This window comes from Eleutherodactylus coqui, chromosome 3 (genome assembly GCF_035609145.1).
Source record: "Eleutherodactylus coqui strain aEleCoq1 chromosome 3, aEleCoq1.hap1, whole genome shotgun sequence".
Taxonomy (NCBI): Eukaryota; Metazoa; Chordata; class Amphibia; order Anura; family Eleutherodactylidae; genus Eleutherodactylus; species Eleutherodactylus coqui.
This window is the reverse complement of record NC_089839.1, coordinates 37,019,099-37,041,548: the sequence shown is the minus strand read 5'-3', so window position 1 is coordinate 37,041,548 and position 22,450 is coordinate 37,019,099. Positions and strand designations below refer to the sequence as shown.

The following is a 22,450-nucleotide window of genomic DNA, read 5'->3' as shown; positions in this document are numbered from 1 at the left end:
GTATCCGCATACACTGAATGATTCTTGGCCAGATGATCACGTACCCAACTAATACTGTTTGCAGACTTGAAAGAATGGGTGTTGACATTGACCACCCAAGGGCTCGTCTTGCCAGAGAGCTCAGTGGAGACCACAATGTAAATTGGCTACACAAGTGAGACGCTAGGAGGGTATTTTCTTCTTTGGGGCTTAGGTGGTTCACCTCTTGACTAATCTTCAGGAAAAGCATGTAAAACTTGGGACGGTTTAACTTTCTGGAGCAAGATCCAGTCTTGTTTATAAAGGGGGTCCAAGTGGAAAAGCCATTTTTTTTTTTTAACTCGTTTTATTGACAAGTAAGTATCTTTTACAACATAACAACATTTGCAGTACACGGGCGTTCACAACACTTAGATACCAAGTATCTATAAGCTATACAAATTTTTTAATTGGTATAGTACTCTCAACAGCAGGAAGGAGTGGAGGAACGGGGTAGGGGGGGTAGAGGAGAAATGGGGAGAGCATCCATTAGTAAATTCGTAAGAGGGGAGCGAGGGTGGGGTATTTTAAGCGAATAGGCAAATAATTTTATATAGGGGCGGGTCAGTCTGGATCTTCAAATCAACGGCGTCGCCTTTGTAACGCTGATATAGCTAGAGTTAGTGGTTGCTGGGGGAACAAGGTTAGCGCTGAGTCACACCACAGGCCCCATACCTTTTGGAATTTGTCCTGACATTTGCGCGCTTTGTAAACCAGATTGTTGTATGGAATGGTTGAGTTTGTGATCTTTCTCCACATTGTCAGAGTCGGACCTCTTGGGTCCATCCAGCGCAACGCAATGACCTTTCTGGCTAGGAATAATACTTCCCGCAAAAAGACTCTGTCATAGTGCTGCCATTGTTCTGCGTCAAGGACGCCAAAGAGACAGATCTCTGGAGTGATGGGAACCGGGACGTCCAGGATTGTGGATAGCAAGTCAGCAACCTCCCCCCAGTATGACTGGATCTGTGGGCAGTCCCAAATCATGTGCCAAAAGTCCGCGTATGCGCAGCTGCATCGGGTACAGTGTGGGGTTGGGTTTCTGCCCATCTTGTATAACCTCGCTGGGGTAAGATAGCTTTGATGAATTATATACAGTTGGGTCAGTTTGTTATTTGCTGATGGAGAGACATATAGAGGGGATTCTAGAACTTCTTGGAAAGTTTCTTCCGTCAGTGTTGGGATTATGGACTTCCATTTGAGGAGAGCTGGAGGGACCTCCCGAGCGGCCTTTGAGGTTGTTAGGTGGGAATACAGTATTGAAACGAGACCCCTGGGGCCTTGTGATCTTAATATGCCTATTAACGGGTAATGAGATATATTGCTACTTGCCGGTGGGAATTGCACCTGGAGTGCATGCCGAATTTGCAGATATTTGTAGAAGTGGTTTCGGGGAATTTGATGTTGATTTTGCAGTTGCTCAAAGGTCAGGAAGACATTTAGGTTGTATAGGTCGCCTAGGTTTGTTATACCGTATTGTTTCCAAGCTTCAAGGTCGGGTAACCTTGTTAGCTCTCGTAGCCCGGGGTTTCCCCACAGCGGCATGTCCGCTATTATATCGACGAACCCGTCTACCTCCCTAGCCCGGCGCCAAACTTGTGTCGCCAGTTTATGTATGGGTAGCATTCCTCCCCTCACTGTGGTGGGGAACTCCAACACCGGCCAAAGACTGGGTATGTTCAGGGTTTGAGCCAGGTGTGCTTCTGAATTAGGTAGTGGGCTACTTAGTAGCCAGGGTTTCAGGTGCAGCAGTTGACCCGCTAAGTAGTATAAAAACAGATCTGGGAGTGCCGACCCGGCCTCTTTCTTAGGCCTTTGGAGGGTGGAGAGTTTAAGTCTCGGTCGGGAGCTTCCCCATATAAAGGCGGACATGAGGGAGTTCATGGTCCGGAAAAATTTCCTGGGGACGGGCACAGAGATATGCTGTAAAATATAAAGGCACTTAGGCAGCATTATCATTTTAATTAGGTTAATGCGGCCCGCCACTGACAGAGGGAGAGATCCCCAGATCTTAAATTTGGATTTGTAAAGGTCTATCAAGGGGAGTACATTCAGATCGAGGGCCCGGTTTGTTGTGTTAGTGATCTGGATGCCCAGGTATTTGAATTCATTAGCTACTTGCAGACCGCAGAATGAGTCCATCAGCTGTAAAGGGCTTTGTGTGGAGACTGGCATTAAGGCAGATTTTGCCCAATTGATATGTAGGCCCGAGAATGTCCCGAACTTGTTAATGATGTCCATAGCGCGGGGGAGGGAGGCCAACGGATCCGACATAAAGAGCATAAGATCATCTGCATAAAGTGCCACACGATCTTCTCTGTCTCCTATCTCTATCCCCCGGTATATCGGGCATGTCCGGAGTAGAATGGCCAGTGGTTCCACTGCCAGGGCAAAAAGGAGCGGGGAGAGAGGGCATCCCTGTCTCGTACCTCTACACAAGGGGAAGTACGGGGAACAGGTGCCGTTTACTGATATCGCCGCCAAGGGCGTTTTATATATTAGTGAGATCCAGTATATGAATTTTTCTCCGAACCCGAATCTCTTTAGCACCTGGAGTAGAAAGGGCCACTCAATGGAATCAAAGGCTTTAGTAGCATCTAAAGAGGCCAGGGCCCAATCTCTCCCCCCCTCCGAGCCTATCTGTGTCGCCACCTGAACCCGTCGTAGGTTTTCTCGCGTGGATTTTCCCGGCATGAATCCGGTTTGATCCGGGTGGATGAGGTCTAGGATAACGGTATTGAGGCGTCGAACCAGCATTTTAGTAAGAAGCTTGTAATCTGAATTAAGAAGGGAAATGGGCCTATATGAGCCGCAATCCAATGCGTCTTTTCCTGGTTTCAAGATAAGAACAATCGTGGCCTCGTAAAAGGATGGAGGGAGTGATCCTTTACTGTATGCCGCATTATAGGTTGCTAGTAGTGTGGGCAGGAGTGTTTCCTGATATTTAGAGTATATCTCTATCGGTAGGCCGTCCGGGCCGGGGGCCTTCCCGTTGGATATCTCTTGGAGGGCTTCAGAGAGTTCTGTCAGTGTGAATGGGGTATCCATTAAGGCCTGTTGATCTGGAGTAAGGGTCGGGAAGATAAGGTTTGAAAGATAATTCTCGAGTTCCTGTTGAGAGGCATGGAATCCAGTAGCATACAGACCACTGTAGAAGCGTTGGAAGCGTGCCCCTATAAGGTCCTTTTCATGGAGGATTTCTCCCGTTTCAGAGGCGATACGTAGTATCGACGGGGAGGACGTGTTTTGATGTACCAAGTGGGCTAGTAGGCTACTGGATTGGTTGCCCAATTCGTAGAACCGTTGTTTTACAAAAAAGGAGGCTCTACGGGCCTTCTCTTGTAGGTGAATTAAGTATTGTCTCCCCTGTCTCAACCATTGCTCTCTGTGTTCATCAGTTGGGTTTGCAACGTAGGCCGCTTCCAGGTGCACGTACTGGGAGGCCATCTCTTGTTCTAACCCGGAGGAGTCCTTCTTTATATATGATATGGAAGATTTTAGGGCGCCTCGCAGAAAGGCCTTTAGTGTTTCCCACAGTATCACCGGGTCAGCATCTGGTTGGTTTAACTCTAGGAAGCTGGTCAGTTGGTCAGGTATCCTGTCGTTTGTACCAAACAAATTTAACCAGAAGGGGTGTATGCGCCAGTTGTGTCTATGTGAGTGTGCATCCGAAGTGGTAATTTCGATGCGCATGGGGGAGTGATCTGATATACCCCTGGGCAAGTATTCAATTTGGGTTACTGCAGTGCATAATCTAGAATTCCCAAAGCAGTAGTCTATACGGGAGAGAGTATTTCTGCCGGCCGAATGACATGAGTATTCGCGGTTCGTTGGTCGTCTAGTTCTCCAGACATCCCTCCAGCCCACCTCCTGCGCAAATAGGGCTAAGGACGTGGGGCTACTTTGAATTGGGTGACTTTCTGGGGCACTGAATCTGTCCATCTGAGCGTCTAGCACTAGATTCAAGTCTCCCACACACAGCACCGAGGCGTTAGGGTATTGTGAGGCGAATTGGGCAGCTTGGTGGAGAATTGTGATGTTGGCCGGCGGGGGGAGGTATACTGCTATAATTACATAAGGAAGGGATTCCACCCATGCCTGGATAAAGATAAACCTGCCTTCTGGATCTCTAACTGTACGTCCCGGTTCCCATCTTAGTCTTTTATGAATCAGAATTGAGACTCCTCTAGCATAGGATGAGTATGTGGAGTGTATGGACCACTGGATCCATGGCTTCTGTAGTTGTCCTGTTTTTTCTGGGATCATGTGTGTCTCTTGGAGGCATATAATGTGTGGGTTGTGGTTTCTGATGCATGAGAATACCATGGATCTTTTCCTAGGGGTGCCCATTCCTCGCACGTTCCAGGAGATAATATTAATGTTAGCCATTGGTGTGGCTGTTCTGGTATGTGAATAGGGGAATATCCCCTATGAGGTTAGATTGAGTTAAAGTGTGGGTCACTGTTAGGATCCTCGGAAAAGCCATTTTTAAAGTGAAATTGCAGTATTGGGAAAAATACCATCATGGATCAGGAGGGAATATATTAGCAGCAGTTCTCAAGTGCCACTCCGATTTGCCAGTTTCAGGCCCTGTTTTCAGCTGTCCAAGATGCCTGCAGCAAATTCCCATCTGCCTAATGCATATTATATACTGCTCTCTGATTGGCCAGTGCTGATCACATGAGCAGCTCTGGACAGTCATGGAGAAGGTATAATGCATTAGTAGTCTAACACGATCAATGCACCGTTGAGGGATTAGGTAGTCTGAAGATAGTGTTGGCCGCTTTGGATGGCTGAAATCAGGACCGACAGAGAAGAAATGCAGGTAGTACACCCCCAATCTTCTACTGTCCCAAAACCAGAGGGTCACTTTAAAATTCCCTCTTTGTGAAGCAACCTCGTTCCATATGAACTAGTGGACAATTTGGGCTGTATAGAAAGGAGTCCCTTGTTTGGGAACCCTTCTAGGATTCACAAATCGGACAGCAACTCCCATTCTAGAGACCAGGGCTACATGGAGACTTTTTGTAGGCTACTGATTGATTTTTAAAGAGATTATCCAGGGAGGGGAAATACTTGACCATTTCAACTTTTTTCAGAACCTCCACTTCCAGCCTGATTGCAACACCACGTTGCGTGATGAGGTCCTTTCGTTGCCTGTGACATCTTCGCAGAGGAATGGCCATTTGGCTTATTTTAATAACTAAGCCAACCCCTCCTATTTGTGGTTGTGAGGCTGGCTTAGTTATTGATAAGAGCCAAACAACCAGACCCCGTCATAGGCTATGGGAGGGTCATATCATGTGGCTTGATGGTGGAGGTTCTGACGTTGCCTGATTGGGTATTTTTCTCCCTTTGTCCCTAAAAACAATCGGTAGCGCTGCAAAAATGTTCTCTAGCGCAGGCCTTAAAGTATGTACAACTTTGTCCCTCTTCCACCTGTTCATATAAATGTGTATTTGTTTCCTGCTACAAAGTTTTCATACTGAAATGGTTTGCTAAGATTAGAAGTCTTCTTATTGTAGGTGGTGCTGCAGATGTATTGTTCCATCTCCCTTATTTGCATATTACCCAGAGGAGCATGCATGGCCTTATAGGTCTCCTCACTCACCTTCTCACTGCTCTCCCCAAGTAGAGATGATACCCCCTCCAAACCACTTATCCCTCATTAATACCTTGTTAACTCGGGCCAAAGAGGGGTGTTAATGAAAGAACCGAGCCCGTACATACACTTCGCTTTACTGACATTAGGTAGCGTCTTAAAATATCGCTGCTTGGTTACTATGGGAATGCAAGTCTTAACAAGCCATAATTAACTGAGCCAAAATGAAGGTAAAAATTTTACTTGATTGCTTTGCAACAAATAAAACCAAGAGGGTGCGAATCATTTCTATGCAAGGCATTGCATTAAAAGTTTTTAATTAGTATTTTGAAAAGCAGCCCTACAAATGGAATCCCTAATTAGCAAGTCTACCGTTACAATTGAAAGCATAGGTTACATGCAAATAAAGACTTTGTGTAGTAGCAGCAGAGGCGTCAACTTGTAGTAAAATGAGTTCTAGTCACACAGTTGGCGATAAATGCTCAAGAATATTTGTAAAGGCCCATTTAGAGTGGACGAGTGTCGGGCAAACGATGCCCGGCACTCGGCCCCGCACATACTAGTTCCCGTGCACCTACACAGGAGCTAGTATTGCTGGCTCACAGCAGGGCGGCTGCAGGAGACTTTTCTCCTTGCGCTCCCCCGCCCCTCTCCATTGACAGAACATAGCAGCTGTTCAATACTGAACGGCTGCTATTTACACTGAGCAATCAGCTGATCGTCCATCGTTTATGCTGCACAAACTATGTACTATGAGCTGATCGTTGATCGCTCAGTGTAAATGGCAGCCGTTCAGCATTAAACGGGTGCTATGTTAACTCAATGGAGACGGGCGGAAGATAGCGAGGAGAGAAATCTCCCGCAGCCTCCTCCAAGTGAGCCGACGATACTAGCTCCTGTGCAGGTGTGCGGGGACGAGTGCAGGTGTGCAGGGACGAGTGCCGGGCATCGTTTGCCTCACACCCATACTGTCTAAATGGGCCTTAACACTGTAGGTACAGAGGCGGTAAGATGCGTTTGGTCACATCAGCCCTGGTTGGCTCTCAACAAAAACATGAAGATGTATCTGATTGCTAACTAAATGGGTTTCATGTAGAACATCTATGAACCCACTTAAGTCAGGAACGCTACCTTTTCTCCTTAGGGACAGCACTCGGACAGTGAGTGAGGAGACTTATAAGGTCATTCATACTCCTCTGGGTAATATGCAAATAAGGGAGATAGAACAATATCTCTGCAGCACCACCTATTGAAAGGCAGCATTCCTGCAAGTCAGTATGAGACTCTTTATACAAGCCTTGGAACAATGACTGGGAATTGAAAGCCAAGCCAGAATCCATACACAGACAGCTGTCTGTGTATGGATTCTGGCCCCCTGAAAAAATTGTCTGTGTATGGATTCTGGCTTGGCTTTCAATTCCCAGTCATTGTTACAAGGCTTGTATAAAGAGTCTAACATTGACTTGCTGCTTTCCAATAGGTGGCGCTGCAGAGGTTTTGTTCAATCTCCTGTATTTGAGCCCACTTAAAAATGCAATTCACATTCAGGACTTATGTTACGCAAACGGGAGATGCCTCTGTAGTTCCACCTATACGAAGGCAGCTCCCCCAGAAGTCCATGTCTGACTTTCCTGCAGTCCTTCTGTAGAGAATTTGCCTTCCAGTAGGTGGCACTGCAGAGCACTCTATTTGCATACCAAGTTTCCCAGAAGAGCATTGCTGACTTGTAAAGTCTCCTCGCACCTTCTCGTCAGCCTCCACGAGGTGAAACGGCGCCCCTTCCGATAAAACATACTAAATGTTATGTAGGGAAGCTATAGAACTCCTGTGATGGGTTGCTTTAGTTTCCAATGCATTGATTTAATTGCCTGCGGAGTGCGCCAAATATGTCAAACCTCTGAAACGAGATATTGTAAATGCTGTTGTTTTTATGATGATGAATGTGTTCTAGGATCAAACAAATAGTAATTTATGCGGTTATTGTAAAGGAGGAATTTTCCATCTCCAGCTGTGCGATTGTCAAACCGTTTTTTTCCACCCTTCTTGAATAGCCCTTAATAAAGGGAGCGTCTTATGAAGATACTTTAAGATTGAAGCCAGCTGATTGCTGATGGAGTCCCTGCGGAAGCACCTGGTGGTCATCGGTGCGGGGGAGGACGAGGCTGGTTTGGGCTCATAAACTGCCCCTCTGTGATGTCTGCCCGCCTTTATAATTAGGTTTATGAAGATTGATCATGTTGGCCAGACAACTGCTGTAAAGCCTGAAAGCCGTTAAAGGACTTGTTCCATAGTAGGCTTTTATCACCTATCCACAAGACGGGTGATGCAAGTCTGATGAGTGGAGACGCCCATCAATCCTGAGAGGTCCCCAATGCACGCTGCACCCACTGAAGTGACACGGAGATTGGAGGGGTAGTCTGTCACGTGCCGCTTCATACCTCTTTAACCCCTTAAGGACCAGGCTGTTTTGTACCTTAAGGACCAGACACTTTTTCCCCCCTTTTTTTAAAATTACTTTATTTTAGCGCAAACATGCTCTGGGAATGGGTTCCTCATTTGGTTTCGGACGTTTTAATATATAGTATGTATGGTTTTAGATTACAGGACACATACGGCGACTATGTCATGTTTGCTGTCGGCTTTGGGTAATTTTCTTTTTTTATATATATATATATATATATATATATATATATATATATATATATATATATATTTATTTTCTGTAAATTTTTCCTAATTCATGTAACTATTTTTTTTACCATCTATGGCCCCCATGATGTCATATAAGATGTTTGGGGGACATTCATGTGTTTTTCTTAAATTTTTTTTTTGTTTTTAATTACACACTCCTCCATTGTAACTGGGGCCCCAGTTACAGTGGGAAACATCCCCATGTAGGAATGATAGGTACTGGCAGAGCTGATCAGCAGCTGCTAGGACCCTGCAGCTCTGCTGTGCCAGGGGATTGTAGCGGTCACTTGACTGGCGGCTGGTTTAGTGGAAGTAAAACTTCCACTTTTTAGTACATAGCGCTCATTGAGCACTATGTACCTTGGAATGGAGAAGGCAGAAATAGTTAAAAATCGCTTCTCCCTTCTCCTCTGTGTCCTCAGCTGTGACTAACAGTTGAAAATATGACCTGCTCCTGCTTGATTGCAGCAGCAGAGGCTTTAATCCTGCGCTGTGTTTCTGAGATCGGGCGGGATTAAAGCCCAGGACCAAGCGCTGTAAATCTACAGCGCTTGGTTCTTAAGGGGTTAATGGGACTTCCGGAGATAGCCAAGCCACATTGAAAAGAATGGCATGGCACTGCAAATGTGCGCCCACCGTTCCATGCAATATCCACATCACTGTGCAGAGTGCAGCAAGCCTGCATTGATAATTCAGCGTACGTGAAACCCCGCCAATAAAGCCACCCTCTGCCACGTGGCCCGACGTGAGGCAGCCTCTACAAGTACACTTCAGTTTGTTGGATATTGCTGCTTTTTAGTTTTTAAAAAGATGTTAAAGGGAATGTGTCGTCATAAAAGTACCTACTATATAATCACATTTCTGTGTTAAACATAATTTAAGAATTTTTGGTGATTTTTGTTAACTTTCAATCACAATATTTAAAAAAATAAAAAAAAAAACTAAAATCTTGCATTTAACTATCCACAGAGCCTAATAGTAGCCTGATACTTCCTGATCTCTACAGAAAACTTCACAGCAGTCATCTTGGGAACATCACAGACAGGATTACACTGACAGGTAACACCTATATGTAGATAACACAGGGTCCACCATGGGCTATCTACTCCTCTCCTTGCAAAATGACCCCTGCAGGTCACAGACCGTGTCTACTAGTCTCCCCTACAAGTCAATGTGTCCCCTCCTGCTCACAGTGTGACTGGCCCATGAGGCTGCTGTAAAGCACATCGCTAAATTCTAGGACCAGCGTGTTTTGTACCTAAAGGACCAGATACTTTTTAGAGATTTTACCTATGTGGTGGTTTTACTACCCGATTCTTCTCACTGCTATTTACTTTCTGCATTTTTTTCCTTTTTGTTTTTATTGAGTAAAAAGCTAAAAAAAAGTAGTTTTTTTAATAATTTTAAAAAATTTTTGTAACTAGTTTTCCTAGTTTTCTTACCAGCTATATCCCACATGACATGTTGGGGTGTCCATAGGAGCGCCAGTTACAGGGAAAAACCTCCCCCTGTAGTGACATCATTCACTAACAGAGCTGATCTGGGTCTGCTAGGACCCTACAGCTCCTCTGGGACAGAGGTTACCCGGCAGTCATGTGATTGTCAGGTCACCTAGTGGATGTAATACTTAGTGCTCATTGAACGCTATGTACCTTGGAAAGGAGAAGGCAGAAGTGGTTAAAATCCGCTTCTCCTCTGGGTCCTGGGCTGTGTTTGCCCTGACCCGCTCCTGCTTGATTGCCGGAGCAGAGGCTTCCATCCCATGCTGCACTTTTGCTATCCGTTTGATTAAAGCCCAGGACTAAGCGCCGTATATTTAGCACACTTTGTTCTTAATGGATTAACGCAGTTAAATGTAGCTCAGGCAAGATGGCAGCCCTCGGTCATGTACAGACATCAGAATAAAAAATTCTCCAATCAGAAAGTAAAAACCGATTAGAAAAAATGTGAAATGTTTCACCGTCTAGTTTTAATTAATACGAAAAAATTTGGTGATACAGTCCCTTTTAAAATCTGCCTCGCTGCATAAATTAGTACTGGGAAAGTTTTTTTGCTAAATCAGCCCATATGTTTGCCCATCTGTCTTCTGCTGAAGCTCTGAGACTCCTTCAGCTTCACTTATTGGGCTGGGAGAAATCTTCAGCAGGCAAAAATTCCTGATTCTTTCGAGAAGAAAAAACCTAGAATGCCCCCACTTGTAACGTTTCTTGCACGAATTTCAAGACAGCCCTCTTCGTTGGGGTTTTATATTTAATTTTTTTTTTATTTTAAAAAGGTTTTCAATTACATTAACCTTTTAAAAATACTTTAGTTTAAAAAAAAAAAAAAAAGTTTGCTACATTTCAAGCTACATTCGCTGTTCATACAGGCGCCAGGCCAGGCTTCCTGTCCGCTGGTTCCACCGAAAACTGCATTCAGATGGAACCCTGGCGGCTCTCTGATATGGATTTAGGATATGCAATGTTATAAAGCCTACAGGCTTTTTTTTTGCCAATTGAAAAAAAAAAAATACAAAAAACAAAAGTATGCCTGAATGGCCTGCCTGAAGAAGGCCTTAAGGTTCCTTTACATGGAACGACTGTCAGGCGCTGAATTGACTGACAGCCGACCCAGCAATAATCGAGTGTTGCTCGCTTAGTGAATAGAGATGGTGCGGGCCAGAGACTTTTCAGCCCACCTCCATTTACAGTAAACGGGCCGATCGTTGGTTTTTTTTTTTTGTTTTTTGTTTTTTTTTTATGTCTGCAGAAACGATGAATGAATTAGTTTGTCATTCACTCATTTACATTGAACAACTCTTATTTAGATTCCCACGATCCAACATGAATCTAATGATTACCTTTCAGTGTAAAAGGACCTTTGGGTTCCGTTCATGTGACATGGCTTCCATCTCGTAGCCATGACAACTGTGAGTTAACCGTTTCACATGAACCTCCATCAATTTTTAAAGGGAACATGTCACAAAGTTCACGCTGCCTGAACCGCAGACAGCATGAACCTGGGACAGGTATGTACCCTGCACCTTGGTAAGTCGTCTTCTGAAACTCTGCAGCTTCTCAGGATAAACCTACTTGAAAGGGCACACGGTCACAGGGGTAGTACTGCATCAGCTTCTCCCTGCCCACATAGTGAGTTTAACCCCTATACAATTGATGGGAGAGAGCTGTCACTCTGATGTGGGTAGGGTGAGGCTGGCACGGTGCTGCCCTCATGACTTGGTGCGCTCTTCAGAGTCAAATTTCAAATCAAGTTCGTCATCAAATGCTGTAGAGTGTCACAAAAAAAAAAGTTGTGCGTGGGCTCCGTGTAGATACGTACCTACCTGTCCCGGGCTCATATGCCCAAACCACAAGCAGCATGAAACCAGGACAAGTGCCCTTTAAGCATGGGTCAGTTGGCTTTCTATTGGCGTACCAGTACTTTTGATGGCAAGAATAGCGTTGTCTGCTATCCCAAATATCAGAGCCCCCAACAGAGAAGGAACAGCACCAAAGTGGACAATAGCCTAAGGGTCCTAAGGAGTTCGCTCCCGTAGATCAGAGTATAGCAACGAGATCGGCGCTCTTCTTCTACCAGACTTTTTTGCTCAGGCCAATTCAGACTCAAAATTGACGGTACTTTACTGTACTTCATCTCTCTGCCAAATAACCAACTTACTGTTGAGCGCTTGAACATGTATTGATGCTAAATCATATTATCACTTTATCTTCAGTATTTAGCCTGCATCATTTTTGCATCTTTATATCTAATGCATTGGCAACAAATACTAATGAAACTTCCTCCCTCTAATGATTAAGAAGAGGATTTTATTATCTATATCATTATAGAAATGAACATATTCCTCCAGTAGTTTCTGTCTCTCCATAAACACACACGTTGAATTAGGGATGCATAAGTCTCCCACAGTAGCAAGTATCCTCTATTAGGATACTTATTAAACTATCTCCACTGTGGTAACATTAACGGTTTGCACATGTTGAATATACACTCAGATAACACCCGGGTGATGCCAAAATTTGGTGTAGAGCTATTTAATTTATGCCAATATGGCAACAACGTGGCCACAACGACCAATCTATTGTATCACTTGATACATCCCGAAGGCATGCCCCTTCATCACAATGCCCCCATAAAATTGTGCAAACGTAGTAGACTTGTAGCTCCGAAGCATTCTACAACAGTGGGCGGGATTTGATAATGTCATCCTCAAGACCGCCCCCTAACCATAGTTGATGTGGTAATCGGGGTTGGGACACGCCCCCAAGTCGCGCTGTCAATATGCCCCTCTGTATTATATGAATATACCATTATCTTATGCTCATCATGCAGTAGAAGTGGGCGGGACGTAATGGCGCTACTTACAATTATCATGTAGTAACTCCCAGGCCACGTCGCTCTTCTGTTACTGGCAATCGGGAGATAGCGCGGAAGCGTCATGGTAGGGGACGGATGGGACGCCACGTGATGACGCTACAGGCGTGCGTTCCACCGGGGAACGCGGAAGTCCCAATCTCAAGACGCATAGATCGGGTTGAACTAGGAATCGCTATGACCGGCGATTCACTATATTACCCGATCTATGCAAGTATAGCTCAGGCTCTTTAAGGGGATTTGTTGGCTAGCAATGCTCTGCAGCCCAGCATCATGTTACCAAACCTAATGTTAAACATGGGAATTGGTTACAACCCCTGTTCCCCGTGATTGGCTACCCAATCAAAACCACACCTAGATGGGAGGAGCTAGCGGGACATTTAAACCTGAGCAATACAGAGAGACCTCAGATGCCTAAAGCTCACCATCAGAGCCGCAGGCGCTGCTGGAGATTACTCCTAAAATCTCTCTTTGCCTTACTCTACTTTATCTCTCTCGCTCTGCTGACTAGTATAGCTAGCCTAAAATTGCTTTGTGCCATTGTGGCAGTTACTATTAGTAGTTAGGCTATTCTTGGGCATTATCCCAGACTGAATTGACGAATTTACAATCTGGCAGCCTATTCATGTGAAGCTACTAGTCTTGGCAGACGACTCACTGGTCTAGATTGACCTCTCAGAGACCTTGGGGGCTATCTAAGATAGATTCTACTCTGATAGTACCTGCATAGGTTGTGCGCACATCCCTCTAACCGGCTGGGCTAATAGGTATTTAACCTGGTGGCTGTTCATTTAGTAGCCACCAGCCCTAGCGTACGGTTCATGGTTTTATGCCAAATACCAAAGTAAAACCTGGTTATTCCGCACGGTATGCAGGTAGCACTTATACGGATCGTGTGCATTATCCTCACACGATGCACCTAGTGCACATTTAAGATACTTCACTCCAGAGTGACACCCCCCCCCATGTCTACCTTCAGCTTCTAATTGTGAGCTAACTTAGATCCAGGTGTTTTGATCTATAGATGGGTCGAGTACGCTGGTGAACCCGAATATTGTTAGGGTCAAGCAACATATTATAATAAGGCAACTGGGAGTATCTTCTTTGATGAAACATTGACAGACACATCTAAGTTACTCTTCTGTTATACCTCTTTTGTTAGTGAACTCCTCTCTGCTCACTCAAGGGCATATTTTTCGCCCTGCTCCTAATGAACTATCGGTCATTCCGATACAGAAACGCGTCGAGCAAAAGCAGAAGTTCTCCATACAAGCAAAAACAAATTTTTAAAAAAAAGCTCTTATTGTTGAGCAAAAGCAGAAGTTCTATATATGAGCAATAAAATAAAAGCTCTCATCCTTCGAGCAACAACTATATCTACGTAATAACAGAAATTTCTTGTACACGAGCTATACCAATAAAACTCATTTTATTGTTTTGGAGAGTTTTCATGAGAGAAATGGTGAAAAAAGTACAAGTAACGCACCATTCAATAAAGTGTAATACATCATAAGACATTGATCTAAACTTCTTACACATAAGTCTTTTAAATAAAGACTCTTGGTGCTTCTCTGGGAAATAATATACGGGAGTTGTTGAGATCCTATCTCCTTCCCCTATATTTCCCGGGACCCCACTGGCGTGGATCTGTCTGTCCTGTGTTATATGGTTTTTGTTTCGTTTTGTTAGTAGGCCCTGACCCTTTTTATATATTCCAAATAAAAGTGAAATTTTAAATTCTATATCTGTGATGGCCAATTCAGACTCTATTTAAGGACGAATATATGATTGTTCATGCCCCGTAGAGCCTTACCGCTGTGTGCACCAAATCCCCCGGGTGATCAGTAGAACCTTCATACAACCAGACTGGGCAACCAAATGTTCCAGGGATCATGTTTGCCTGATCATTGGCCCGTGTAAAAGGTGTCCATCCCTTCCCGGAAACCGTACAAACCCCATTTTGCATTCATCAGATTCATCCTAGCTCCTTGGGATCTGAAGACGGATCCATCCTAGTGCTGTAATGAATGGAAGCCATGCCGTTGGCTTGAACCGATCCGGAGGTTTACATTCTTCATCCCGGTTTCGACTTGCGTGTTTTTTGTTTTCTTAATCCATAAAATATACATGAATGCTTACAGATGAGCGAAGTCTTAACACAAGAGTTTCCTTCCTTACCCGGCTTCATTCAAGTGTAGACTTTTTTTTTTTTCTTCCTTTTGACAAGGGTACATTAATAAATGGAAAGCTGCTGAAGTCGTATGTAGATGTACCGTTTAGTGGATCATTCCATGGAAATTCTTGGCCTTCCTAACACACAGGATCCTTTTTTGAGGGGTCTTTTCTAGTGCTTTTGACTTAATTTATTTGCTCACTGCATGCATTATCCAGCTATTTCGACTGCATGGCATTTCTCCAGTGTAGCTTCCTTGGAGCAGAAATGTGTGGTTTCTTGCAGGACTAAGGGTCATTTGTGAGATCCTTCAACAGTAGACGTCTGCTAAGGATGTATGTAATGGTCAAATGTTTAGAAGGTGGATGTAGAGGAGTCTTCTGGTAGTGTTGGGGTGGCCATACATATTACATGTAGATTTGCTGAACCACCGATTTTTAGCAGGTCTGCCTGATCATCATATATGTATGGGGTCTTCCCCTACTCTTCACCAATGACAGATGTCTGGGATGCTAAGGATCGGAGGGTTGGATTTCAACTGCCCAATTCTCTTAGTCTCGGGAGATAAGCCTTACTTATACTAAATGGGGATGTAGTAAGCTCAACATTTCCAAAGATTCAAATGCAACCTTTAATTCCATTAGTTAAAGCTAAGATGGGTTACACGCTGTAACAAAGCTTAAAGGAGTTGGCCTGTTACAATTGGATCCAAATGTGCTTAAACAATAAAACCTGCTGTACTTGCCTGTCCTCGGCCCTGGTGGGCAGCACTGCAGCCCCGCAATCCTACTGGTCTGTGCTGACAGGAGAAGATGGGTGACCTCTGCTTGCCAATTGGAGGCCTCAGCATCACCGTCTGTTTGCCTGGCATCGGCGCTCACATCCTGGGTGCCATGATGCTAGGAGTTCGGAACGGTGATGCTGCGGCCTCTGATCGTCAGGCAGCGGTCACCTGACTTCCACTGTCAACAGAGGCTGGGAGGATCACGGGGCTACACAGTGCTGGTTCGGGAAGAATGAGGATGGGTAAGTACCACTGTTTTAACTCATTTGGATCTAATTTTAAATATGAATTTGTAACCAGGCAACCCCTTTAAGTGGGCGTGGATGTTTCTTAAACAATGTTACAAGTTCCCTGAAGACATTGAATTTGTTCTCCACTTTGGACAACCCCAATTTATTAGAAGGGCCTCTTGACAATAGACTTCACAACTCGTCCCTCCCCAGCTGGCAACTCCAACAATCTGCTGTAATCTGTGGATTAACCTGGCCGTAAATGTTTCCTTGCAGCGCCTCCACAGTGGGAATTGAAGAGACTGTCACCATCTTTTTGTGCCCTCTGACAACTCTTCTGACCCTAAAGCCTTCAACAGGCTTGACTGATAGGTCTGTGTCTGCTCTCTATCTATCATGTTGACTTCAAGCATTTAGGCCGTAGCTGTTGCTGAAGGAAATCCTCTATCGTTGGGCAGTGGATTGCGGTTGGGCATGAATTGTTATATTAATGTTCTAATGTTTGATACATTTAGGCTCTCTAGTCTACAGTATGTATGAAATGGTGTATTATGGAGAATGATTAGTAGGTCTTTGTCGTCTTTGTGCCTCATTTTTTGTGACTATGGAATAATCAAGTTTAAAATGTGTTCTGAGGGCGCGGTGCCAGCAGTGCTTGTAACGCTAAGACACTGACATTACTCCTCCCGCGTACAACACCAGCAGCATCAATAACAGCTGTCTGGGGTTGGCTCTGTAAATATGTATGTGGCTTTCATGGGAATAAAATAGTTGGAGAAAATGTGCTGTATTGGCAGCTTGGTTAGCGGTATCAAAAGAGGGAGGAGTGGCTGAAAGTGTATATAACAAAAACACAAAAGTAGTGGGGGTTTTATGGGGGGGAGGGGGATGAGTTTCATAATATTTCCATCTGTTAAGGAGGTTGGATTAGGTCCAGGATTAGAACAATATGACTATTTTCCTCCAAAACGTGTTCCACCCCTGTCCACAGGTTCTGTCTAGTATTGCAGCTCAGCTCCATTGAAGTGAATGAGCTGCAATATCGCACACAACCTATAGAGAGGTGTGGCGCTGTTTTTAAAGGAAACATGTAGGAAACTTTGTAGAACACCTAGATGGGTAGGAAACCTTTTTTGACGCTATGGTGGTGCCTTTCGGCCATCTTGGTTGTGGCCATATTAGATTCAACCCAAGAAACATCAATAGAAAGGCGGTCATGGGATACATGATTTAAGGGTAAAATGTCGGCAAATTGATGTAACTTTTTTCTTTTCAATACCTGCAACCATTTTCAAGTTATTGAGGAAGTTGTGTTGAACGATGGGGAATGGAAAACGATAATCTCCTCTTTTTTCAGGTGTCGGAAGAGGCCGTTAACAATTTAGGATAGAATTCAGACCATCCTGTTGGTCGGTAACCGAAGTCCACGTGAGGTAGTCGAGGCTTTCAATCTGGAACACCCAGGAAGGCAGCTGGAGAGTTTAGGAATTGTCCGGAAACTGGTTCAGAAGTTCAGGGGAGACCCCGGTAGTGTCCGGTACAAGCCAAGAACCAATCGTGCAAGCCGTGAGTTCGATCCCCAGGTGTCGACAACTTGTTTTTCTGCCGACTTGGCACCTGTGGTTCTGAAACACTACTTTCACGTCCAGTTCTCTGTCCCGGACATCAACAGTTCCTCTGAACTTCTGAGTCGGTTTCCTGACCGTTTGTGCACTCGCTGTCTGTCTTCCTGGGTGTTCTTAATTGGTAGCAGAAGATCATTTGGAAGTGGCCAAGGCTCTAAATCAAGATGATGTCCATTCTGTTCTGAGTTATGGCATCTTCTAGTGACTAAGACATGGGATTTAGTGTTTCCATACCACAGAATACAACAAAAGTTGATTAACCCCTTAGTAACACAGCATACTTCTTTTTTCATCGCTTTTACCGTGAGGCAACATTAACAAAATTTTTAAGCTTTTTACCATGCAAGATAAATATTCAATTTATTGTACAGGTTGTAACGGATATGATGATGCCACATATGTGGTGGTGTGTTTTGTTTTTTTTTTTTTTTTTTTTTATACAAACAGGAAGGTGCGCAAAAGGCTGTTTTTAATTATATTTTTTATGTCCCTGTAGCGGATTTGAACCATTAAAGCTCTCATTGCTATAATACTGCATTGCAGTACTTCTGTACTTCAGTGCATTATTGCTCGCTATAGTGTTCGCAGACCCGGACACGAGTGTGTGGCATTCGGTTGCCATGCTAGCACATGGGCCTTCTGCAATTACATCGCAGAGTGCCGGTGAAGTCACAAAAAAGGGGGCATGCTCAATCTGTGAACCTTTTTAAACGCTTTGACAAGTGGGGATCAATGTTCTCATCGATCACTGCTGTTGCGGCTGGCGGTCCCAGCTGGCTTCTGCTCCGGGATAGAGCAGGCTCATGCACAGGACGTAAGTTTACGTCCTTTTGCGTCAAGTACTCCCTCAGCCAACTTGCGTCCTGTGGGATTCAGGGGTTAATATGCAACATGACCTCATCCATAACTCGAAAATGGCTGTAGGTATGAAAAAAGGACATCCCTTATCAGTCTGATGAAAACTTACCCTTAAATCATGCATCCTATGACCAGCTTTCTTTTAAAGCTGCTTGGGCTGAATCCAAGAAGGCTGTTGCAAAGATGGCTAATGGGTTCCACCGTAGTAAAAAAAAAAAAAATTCTGTAGTCCATCCAAGTGTTCTACAAAATTTCTTACTTGTACCTCTTTTCATTCAGAAGATATGCTGGGTGACCCTGACTTTTTGAATCGCCCTGTATGTTATATCTAGCATTGTAAGCAGTAGATGCTGAGCCAAGTGACTGAGAAGTACCAGAATGGCAATACTTTCTCCTAGGGGTTATCCCATTAGAGATTGCCTTTCACAATGCAACATCTGGGGCAATCCACTGATCACTCCAGGCCCTTGCTCTGGTAGACAGTGAATTTTGTTGCCTGTAGCCATGGCCCACTAGGCACTTCTGCTATAGGAGTGGATCCTCTGTTTTTCCTCATACAAGCTGGAGACTTGGGCATATGCTCCAATAAGGCATAAGAACATGAGTTGTCATCTTACACCCCCACATTCTTTGTTCTCGAATGTACCAAGAAATGCGGGCTGTTTGCAGAAGAGTCCTGCATGGTGGCAGTAGTTGTAAATGGCAACAAGATTTTTAATCTTGTTGCCATTTGCAAAATCTTAAGTGCATTAGCCACCAAAATAGTTGCCATCTGCAACCCTGAAGATATGTGCTCGATTGTCACTTATATCCCTACCTCCATAGATTAACTTGCTTGGAGGAGTGTGGTGGGAACATAATAGTTGGCTGAATGATCATTTAGCCATTGGCAGCTATCTCTTATATTTATGATTTTACTGTAAAGAACCCTCCACGGTCTGCAGAAGATCATTATCTCTTTTGGGCCTGCCGTCTACAGGATGTGGTGAGCCGTGGCTGTACTTGAGTACAATCGTTCTACTACATATGATAACTAGGACACTTAGACCATTTTATATATCAGTAGTCCTCTTCCATCTGGTTTCTCTTCGGGATCGCACAGCTTTCGTGTTTGCACAGATATCTGTTCTCCGTTAAAGTGCTGCAAAAGTCAAACCGTGGCTGCATAGAAGTGCACATAATCCATCTCTTGTTACAGCTGGGCATCTCGCCACTGTGGGGGCTTCACTGTCCTGAAGCCGACACATGGGCATTAAACTTAGTGTTCCGATGGGTACGGGGCGGCATTTGACTTGAGTCTTTCAAAATTCCTGAGGGTTTGTTAACGGCTTCCGTCTCGACTAGACCTAGGAGCGAGCGAGTGTCGTGCAATATGCTGGCGTCCTTCTGCAGCACTGAATGTGAGAGAACTCCTGCTTGTCCCGCGGAACCGCAGGCCGTCTGCAATTGGACCGCGGATCAGATGGCTTCCATTGACTTCACTGGAAGCCATCCGTACGGGAACTGCAGTAAAATTGTGTGTGTGTGTGTGTGTGTGTGTGTGTGTGTATGGATATGTCCAAATTTCGCAGCAAACATCCACCTGTGGACATGAGGCCTTCTTCTGGTTTAGTTCCGTCTCTCTGCTCCAAAAACGGAACAGAGCGGCGGAAAGCCAAAATGGATATTTGAATGCTAGTGTGAATGCAGCCTTATTGTATTGGGTTCCTTTATGCCGATGGAAGCTTCCAACATTAGTCTTGTTACTAATGAAGTAAAGACTTCTATAAATGATGGTGAATAAAGCTTGTTTTGATCAGCGGTTTTGATTTCCGGTTTGGATGGATCCGTGTTTTTTTTTTTTTGTTTTGGGGGAAAACTGGCTGGCGGCTGTTTTCAGGTCTGGTGGGGTTCTTGACAGTGAGACCCCCCCCCCCCCCCCCCCCGATCCAAAAGTTATTTCCTAACTTTTAGTTAGAGGATAACTTTTGAGATTTTGGGATACCCCCTTAAGGCACAATCTTAAAATGGTGGTGGTAGGACAGCTAATTATGCCACTTATTTTTTTAGGGGTCAAGGAACTTCTGGCCCACTTTTACTGACCATCTAATTTGCTAAGAATACTTGTAGACCCATTTACAGCCTATGTAATAAAGTAGTTTTGCTGCATGACTGTATATAGGGCAGATCCCCAGCGGGTTCTGTGGGTTCTCCACACCTTTTGGGCGCTGCATCAGGATCTGTTGTGGGATGCTGAGACGTTAAGAGGACCTGGAAAGTGTTTTAAGTGTTCAGTTTTGGTTTTTTTGTCCTTTGTGAAATACCCATAGAATGTAACAACCGAATGCTACCAGTACAAAAACGTGTAATTGCTTATCTTGTCCTCATTCAGACAGCAGTATGACGACTCACAATGGGAATCGGGTGTCTTGCCAAGCGACTTGCGTTATTTGACTAAACAACTTTATTAATAAAGCTATTAATTACAAAATTGTCTGACGGGTAGAAGGGAGGCTTGCAGGATCCAACCGTTTACAACGGGCTTCACGTTTTGCAGTCAAATCACTGAAGAGAGTGTTTAACGAGTGGAGCGCGTTACGTGCGGCATCTGCTTCCTGAGTGATGTGCCGGCCTGGAATCTATGCGGATTGAGGTTATTCGTAGCCTTAAGGGATTCTTCAGATGTAGATGGGCTGCTTGGCTCCTCCGCCGGTCCCTAGGTATTTCCCAATGTTTTTCAGCTACAGTGAAAAGGAAAGATGATAAAACACAATGTAGCTGTGAAACAAAAGCAACGCCGTTGACTCAACTTTTTTTTTTTTGTGAAATATGAATTATTAGAGTTGGGATACATTAACCCATCTGTATTCTTATACCATTATTATACTTGTTTCGTTTTTTTTTTTTGTTGTTTTTTAACAGCTATGTCCCCCTTGACTTCACATAAGACCTCCTGGGGGGTCTTTCACTTTTCCACTATAACTGGAGCATCCCCAGTTACAGGATTAAACCTTCCCATGTAGTGATGATAGTCATTGACAAAGCTGATCAGGGCCTGCTAGAGCTCTGCTGTGACAGGGGGCGCCTGGTTGTCCTATAATACCCGGGTCGAATAGCGGAAGGAACACTTCCGCTTTATCTCTTTAGTACATGGTGGCTCATTGTAGCCAAAGACCTGACCTGCTCCTGCTTGATTAAGGGGGGTTTAATCCCATGTTGTACTTCCGCTGTCGGTCGGGATTAAAGCCCAGGACCAAGGGCCATATATTTTACAGTGTCTGGTCCTTAGGGGGTTAAAGGGATCATCCAGGAATAGGTTGGCATAAGGGTTTACCCCCTTAGTGACCACCCTATAGTGTTTTTACATCCTGCCAAGTGGGCTTTAATCTCCACAGCCATAAAAACACGCTCCCTGTCTGCCCCCCCCCCCCCCCCCCCCGGTCATACGCTCACCATTATTCAATGGATAACTGTGATTGCATAAAAGTAGACAAAGTTAAAAAAGTTAAATATTCAGCTCCCCTCACGGATTCTCGCTATGCGTTTTTGTAAGTCGCAGCATGTTATCTATAGGCGTGTAAAATGTAATTTTTTTTCCCTGCAGCACCTTTTGTGGCTTTCAATTGATGGTATCTGGGGTCATGTTTAATTTTCCATTTTGGAGGGGAAAAAAGCAATAAATCCCGTTGGTACGCTGCTATCCCTCACGTATAATTGCACTTAAAAGGCCCTAAGCTTATCTGCAGTATTTGTAGAGAGAAGAGGAAATGGCTTCCAACTAATCTCCTCGCCTCCACTCTTATTTCAGCGCTGGAATGAGTAGTTTGCACTAGTGTTCCGGGTTCCGGTTTCCTACAGTTATGGGACCCATTGGCCGAATGGAACAGTCATGATGGAACCGAATAGCACTGAACGGACCACATAGTCTATAACCGGATCCATCTGGTTTCCAACTGGTCATCTGACATTTTACAGAATTAAGTGGCGCTGCATGCCGCACCTTTTTGGTCGTCTATTTTTTTTTGGGGGGGGGGGGGGGTTGGAATTCAGTGACTGGAACCTCCAACACAATGTGAACAGCTCCTAACCTGGGGAGCCTAGTCAATGATGTGGCCCCCT

General features: G+C 44.5%; 1 protein-coding gene across 4 annotated transcripts in view; it reads left to right on the top strand.

Moving 5' to 3' along the window:
* The window catches only part of UGP2 (UDP-glucose pyrophosphorylase 2), an 80,501-nt gene that overhangs the window by 17,072 nt on the left and 40,979 nt on the right, over nucleotides 1-22,450 (top strand). For 2 of the 4 annotated variants that reach the window (XM_066595496.1, XM_066595494.1), the window contains exon 2: nucleotides 9,281-9,370. The exons of the other annotated variants lie outside the window; for them this stretch is intronic. Coding sequence is in view for 1 of the 2 variants with exons in the window: in XM_066595494.1 (XP_066451591.1) it covers nucleotides 9,281-9,370 (90 nt within the window). In the remaining variant the exon portion in view is untranslated. The remainder of the gene's footprint in view (nucleotides 1-9,280; nucleotides 9,371-22,450) is intronic. 4 annotated transcript variants of the gene reach the window in all.